This window comes from Echinops telfairi, unplaced genomic scaffold, assembly GCF_000313985.2.
Source record: "Echinops telfairi isolate 266 unplaced genomic scaffold, ASM31398v2 ScPeMD7_7420;HRSCAF=8458, whole genome shotgun sequence".
In the NCBI taxonomy this organism is placed as follows: Eukaryota; Metazoa; Chordata; class Mammalia; order Afrosoricida; family Tenrecidae; genus Echinops; species Echinops telfairi.
Genome location: NW_022111320.1, coordinates 24,984,437 through 24,991,347, shown reverse-complemented (window position 1 = coordinate 24,991,347; position 6,911 = coordinate 24,984,437). Strand labels below are relative to the sequence as shown.

Here is a 6,911-nt window from a genome sequence, read left to right as displayed (position 1 = left end):
GATGGCAACAAATGTACAAATGTGCTTGACACAATGGATGGATGTATGGATTGTGATAAGAGTTGTATGAGCCCCCAATAAAATGATTAAAACATTTTTGAATATGGTGAAGGGAAAGTATGAGAGCTAAAATTATGAACACCCAATTTGTAGAAAGGTATAGAGGGCAGTGGGAGCCCAAAACCCGTCTGCAGAGTATCTTGTAAGAGTGAGCCACCCGCAGATCCACTCTAGCCATAGGCAAGAGTCTCGACCAGCCCTCCTGTCTGGGAGAGACCACTGTAACCGTGATTATGCTGGTTCAGACTCAACACTTGGCCAGATGACCTCCCTATGGACCCAACCTGAATTGGGTCTGGGAGCAAGTATCTCCTACTTGTTCCACGACAGAAATTTCTTCCCTAGTTTTTGGAATATTGATGAGGGTCTTTTCTTTCTGATTCATTATTTGCATCTTGCTTTTTATATTATTATTTTATCCGTATCACCTTATTTCAACTTTAGTTTTTACAGTTTCTGCTGTAGCTGGGAAGCAGCCATATTGGACATAAGGACATATTGATTACAAAAAAAGTCAAGGGGGTGTGTTTTTTTCCAGGGGGGGGGCAAGGACCCCTGAAAATTGCCACATAGAAAAGAATGTTTACCTGGAAGAAGCACACCAGCTGATTGGATCTAAGGATTATAAATAATGAAATCCAAATCTGAAGGAGGGACTGGTATCAGAGCTTCAATTGTGCATACCTGGTTTGCAAAAGGCTATGGATTAGAGCTGAAGCCCAACTCCACTTGCAGGGTCCACCTGTGGATTAAGCCCCAGTGGATCCTCTCTGATCATCGCTGAGGGATGTGAATAGCTGTGTTATCAGACAGACTATTGTGCAGTTGATTATGGCCGAAGTAGATAGGTTAAAATGTAGTATCTTATCATTTGACCTCCTTTTTGACCCATTCTAAAGTTGTTTCAATTCTTTAAAAAGTGAAGGGGAAACATAGGTTGATTATGTTGAACCCCCATGACCTTGGACCAGAGCGAGATGTGAGTGGTCTTGCTCTCATGCAGAACGCATTGGAGAGCGGATGAATGCAGGCGCAGTAAGGTTAAATTTGGCACCTTATCAGTCGATCTCTCTTTTGACTCATTTTAAATTTGTTCTACTTCTTAATATTTTCCTGCTTCCTTTTTCATTGAGGTTTTCCTCTGTTGCACTTTGTTAGTTTTGCTTGTTTTATTAAAAATATTTTTCTGTATATGAAATCCAGGATAAGTAAAGCTATCGAGCCAAGCCCTGGATTAATGGTTCCTTGAGAGGACGGCAGGGGAGGTGAAGGAGAAATGGATAGCTAATAACAATTAACACAAGAAGGAAGATACTGTTCTAAAGTTGATAGTGATGATTGTACAACTGTTCTTAAAATGACAGAACTATTCAATTATACGATGTGTGAATTATATGCCAATCAAATTGTTAATTGTTTCAATCTTATAAATTATAGAAAACAAGGTACAAAAGGACAGTTAGTAAATGAAAAGATATACAACTCTGGTACTCATCATCGAGGAAATGCAGGCTTTTAAAAACACTACCTTTTTCATAGATCAAATGGCAAAGATAGAAAAGTCTGATAGTTCACGGCATGGTTAAAAGTGTGAGGAAAGAGTACCTTTAACTGATACAACCACATTGAAGGGCAATTTGGTAATACCGATCAAAATGTCAGATGCAAATAAATTTTGAACCACAAATTCTCCTTCTAGGAAACGTCCTGCAGTCGTCTTTGAACGGAGGGGGCCCGATGTCAACTGTTGGGCGGCTAACTGCACAGATGGGAGTTCAAACCCACCAGCCGTCCAGAGGGAGGAAGAGGATCACTGTCTGTCCTGGGAAGAGCAGCCTCAGAACGCCTGCAGAGCGTCGCTCTGAGTCAGAACTTGAGAGCAATGGGTTCGACTTTTCGTTCATCCTTAAACAGGTACACTGAATGCCACAAAAGGTAAGTCTGAAATCATTTCCATCTGCATCGATTAGAAATGAAGTCCGTGGCAGTGTGGTGAAATGAAATTCCTTGGGATGACTCTTCTAGGCACAGTCTATGCCATGGTCCCCAAATGACTAGGTGGGCAAATAAAGTGTAGGGTGCTCTAACCAGGGCAGCAGCAGAGATCAAGAGACAGAGTGGTGGGCTTCCTGGACCACAGAACAAGTAAGGGCGAATGCTTTTGGTCAGGAAGCTGGCTTGCAGAGTGGGGTGCCTTCGGGCATTAACCAGCAACAGAAGAGGTTTATAGCTTTTGCTGGCACAGGGCAGAGGCTAAAGGGGAGACGTGTCTGCCAGCATGTCTGAGAAGAGCCGCTGTGGACAAAGGAACTGTGTCCCCAATGAACTTTGATCCTGACTTGTGACCTGTTGTTAACTTCCCCGAATCAACTCCTCAGTTGTGAGGACTGTCTGTGAGTCTGTGGAGCCAATGCAGTGGCATTACTGAACTCGGACGAGCAGAGTGCCACGGGAGGGATGGTGGCACGGTGCCCGAGGAAGGACGGCAAGCGCCAAACCAAGCCAGACTCACTGCTGTCAAGTTCATTCTGACTCAGAGCGACCCCATAGGACGGGACAGACCTGTCCCTGTGGGCTTCCAAGATTGTAACTCTTTCTAGGAGTAGAAAACTTGATCTTTCTCTCCTAGAGTGACTAGTGGTTTCCAACTGCTGACCTTGCCGTTAGCAGCCCAACACATAACTACGACACCACCAGGTCTCCTTTAAGACTATGTCCCTAGGCACTCACCCTTGAAGTCACCCTCGTGGCGGAGCTTCTCAGCCCAACAATAGATACACCTATAAAGCAGACAGACAACAAGACCAGAGAGGTGCATATTCCTTAGAATAATCAACAATAGGAGACCGAAAGGCAAAATTTGGCCAGGGTTGTGGCTCAGGAGGAAGAAAGGATACAAAAGAAGGATGAATAGAAAAGGGGAAACACAGGGAAGTGGGAAGAGCGTTGTTCCATTGTGGGGATTACAATCAATGTCAGGAGACAACATGTGTGGAGAGTGGAAAAGACAAAAAAAATGCGCTGTCAGTTTCCACCAATAGCAGAAGAAAATGTTTTAAATCAATAAAGATATGCTGATAAATTCTTGGATCTTCCTCCCTTCAAGAAATAGAAGTCCTTTTCGCTGGAGTGTGGGCTGCGCTGGTGAGGAGAATCCAGCAGAAGTATTGGAGAGACAGCCCTGAGGTTAGGTCCTAAAAAGACTGCCGCTTTTGTCTTGGGGTTGGTCTCTCGAGGCTCGTTCGCCGTGAGGAACCGTGCTGTGGGCAGTCTTGGAGAGGCCCACGAGCCAAGGAGCTTGGAGAGTGGCTTCTTCAGCCCCAGCCAAGCATCAGCTCAAGGCATTTCAAGGGACTGAACACGTGCCAAAGATATTCTCTAACCCAAATGCACCTAGGAAATAAATCAGTAATGAACTAGAAAAATACTCTGTGTGATTAAAAACACACAAACAAGCAATGCAACCAAACAGAACCGCTTCTAAACATTTCCTGGGTCGAAGAGAACGGAAGATGCCACAGGTTTCGATGACCGATGATAATCAGGGGGTTGCATATCTAAATTTATGAGATGCATATTTGGAAGAAATGCTGCGCCTTGAATGTCCGTATCAGAAAAGAAGGAAGTCTCAAATAAAGGAAAACGCACTGCCATGGAGTTCACCCTGACTCAGGGCAGCCCTTCTTGGGGTCTGAGGCTGTACATCTGTACAGAAGCAGACAGCCTCGACTTTCTCCCGCAGAGCTGTTGGTGAGTTTGAACCGCACACCTTGCGGTGGGCAGTCCAACACTGAACCAACAGCACCCACAGGGCTTCTCACATCAGGCCAGGGCAGAGAACAAACACACGAGGGAGCGCCTGAGGGTCATCATCATATAATTTCTGCAGAGATCAAACCGATAACGAACAACATTTTAATACTACACTTGGCCTTTTAGGAGACACAGAGATGTTCTACGAGTAGTTAAGTCTAAATTCTGCTCCTTTCATAGGGCTGACGTAGTTCATAAAACCAATGTTAAAACTAACGCCTGTGCTGCACATTGAGAGGACAACCCACATTAAAAAAATACCCTGCCATTTGCAGGCAGAAAACCTTCATTTTTTTTTTTTTTTAACTTCAAAACTCAGGTGACTGAGCAGAAAAACTATGGGTTTGTTTTGTGTGTGTGTGTTTTCAAACCCACAGGAGACAGGAAACCCCACCTGGGTGCTTAAGGTCTCTCAGACTGACACGGCGTTAGCAGGGCTGTGCAGTTCAGAAGGAAACGGCCATGAATTGTGTCCCCTCCCAAAGAAGGGAGCAGCGTTGCTGACGGCGCACATTTGCTCTGTGCTCCACGATTCCTACCGTAGCCTAGCTGCGGTCAAGTCCATTCTGACTCCTGGCGGCCCCTGTGTTTCAGCGTAGAACAAGGCTTCCTAGGGCTGGTTCATTGGCAGTCAGTGGCCAGATCTTTCTTCGGAAGTGCCTCTGGGCAGACTCAAATCCCCAATCTTTCTGTCCGTAGCCGAGCATGCTAACCATGTGCGGCCCCTTGGGGACTCCTCACAACATCCACGCATGTGTTCTGAAAACACACAACATATGGGGACGCACCGTTTCTTGACTTTATTATGTATTCAGTGGTCGGCATGGCTAGCACCGATTGGACACCTATGTGTCAGGAACTGTTCGGGATGTGTCCTAACTCTTCTTTCCAGGCCTTACCACACCACCAGGCTCTGAGGTTTCCGTTTGACAGATGAGCACCCCAGCGGTACCTTGCTCACTCTCCCTCTTAGCCAGGTGCGGGCTGAGACACCTCCCCACGTCTACCAGATGCCTCTCAGCATCCGCCCTCTTCAACAGGAAGCCTCCAGGAAGGCGGCTGCCTACAGAGCCATGCCCACTTCAAGGGAGGCGCTCTCCAAGACCCCACGCACGGCCCGTACAGCACCCACCTTCCGGATCACGTTTCGCACCGCAAAGTACTTCTCAGTGAGGTCCCCGGCCTCGCTCAGCGGGGCATCGTAGTCATAGCTGGTGGGCTGCGCTGCATAGGGAGTGTTGGCCCCTGAAACACAAGAACATGCCTGGGGTCACTGCCACAGGCCCTGCCCCTCTGGGAAGGGGAACAAGAAAGGACACATTAAAACCGAGGAGAGACGAGGTTTAGAGAGAAGAGTTTCTTCTGACACGAGGCTCAGGGTACGCATCTTAGAGTTGAAAATGCATTTCCCCCCATCCACTGTATCTGAGGCAGCTGCAGCCCTGCTGACAGCCTCACCGAGAGCAAGCAGGGGACCTGAGGGGCCTCTCCAAAAGGGAGCAGCATGTCACGAGTTGAAATGACAAGCTGGGTGGGACCTGAGACCCTGGGTTTGACCTTCAGCCCAGCGATTCTTCTCCTGACCTCAGACTGTGTCAGAGAAAAAGGGCCGGCCCAGAATGGGCAGAAAACCATGAAGGGGTGTATCATAACACGTGCAGTGAGAGATGCGTGCAGAGATGTGCCAGCAGATGGAAATTCAAACGTGACAAAGGCCTTTGTGATGTCTACGAGGAACTCCTGGGGGGTGCAGACAGCCAACACAGCCGGCCGCTAACCAAAGATTGGACGTTGGGGTTCACCTAGAAGCACCTTGGAAGAAGGCTGATGATCTACTTCCCCAAACCAGCTGTTGAAAGCCCTACAGCGCACCGTTCCACCTCACACCCAATGTGGTCCCTATGAGTCAGCACCGACTCGTTAGCAGTGCAGAAGATACTGCGGGTGCCTCTCACATACGCCTTCCGAGCCAAGGCACGGAGTCAGTCCCCAGCTGCTGGGAGTGTTGCTGCTACTAACTCCCAGATAGTCCTCTCTGGGCATTGCCCTAAGCTGAACTGCCTCACCCAGTGTTATAACGTGGAGATAAAAAACCCAGTTCCCTTGCCTCAAAGGGCCATCCCTGCTCTGGGGCTCCCTCAAGGACTGTCTGGGCCCACATTTGAGGCTGCATCCCAGACCAACTCCTCCCGCTGCCCACGCCCGTCTCCCACAGTCTGCCCAGTGTGTCTGAGAGCGCCCGTCAATCAACTTCATGCTCGATCATCTCAGGATCCTGTTTCCCAGAGAACTTGGCCAGCAACAAAGACCAAGGCATAGTGGCTATATTGTGTATGCAGAAAGACTGGGGAGGGGGCAGGGGAGTAAACGTTCTTGCAATTATGGTTCAAGGACTAGAATGTAGCCCATCGGCTCTCAACCTCGGCATAGATGATGCTGATAGCTATGAGGCTGTAGGCAATCCTGGGGCAGTGGTATGCCACGCTAGCGCTTCCAAACTGACCCATATAGAGGGACCACCTGGGGGGCTTTGTTCAGTTACAGATGCTGAGCTCGCTCTGGAGATTCTGTTTCAGCATCTCTGGGAGGGTCCCGAGACGCTGCATGTCTAACAGGCTCCCACGTGATGCTGATGGTGCCTGTGTGTGGACCACCAGGGCTCTGGGCCACCCTTTTCTCTGTCACTGCAGAGAGCCCCTGGCAATGCACAAATGTGAGAAGGAATTTCAGGAACCATGCTGTTAGAAGTAATCTTCCACGAGACCTAATTTTTAAATCAACGAGGCATTGCAGGGGGGGGGGGGGGGATAGCGAAAAAGAAGGAGACCTGCAACAAAGGGGGGCTGACACAGTGGCTGCATTCGATGGACTCAAACGTAAGAGCTGGGAAGGTGGCGAAGGACCAGGCAGTGTTCCGTTCTCGGGTCCACAGGTCGCAGGACCAGACAGTGTTCCGTTCTCTGGTCCACAGGTCGCAGGACCAGGCAGTGTTCCGTTCTGGGGTCCACAGGTCGCAGGACCAGGCAGTGTTCCGTTCT

The 6,911-nt window shown here is 48.7% G+C and overlaps 1 protein-coding gene across 1 annotated transcript in view; it reads right to left on the bottom strand.

Moving 5' to 3' along the window:
- Positions 1 to 6,911, bottom strand: part of GLB1 (galactosidase beta 1) — a 102,872-nt gene that overhangs the window by 48,178 nt on the left and 47,783 nt on the right. Inside the window, exon 10 of the mRNA XM_045297677.1 lies at positions 5,006 to 5,118. Coding sequence (XP_045153612.1) covers positions 5,006 to 5,118 — 113 coding nt within the window. The remainder of the gene's footprint in view (positions 1 to 5,005; positions 5,119 to 6,911) is intronic.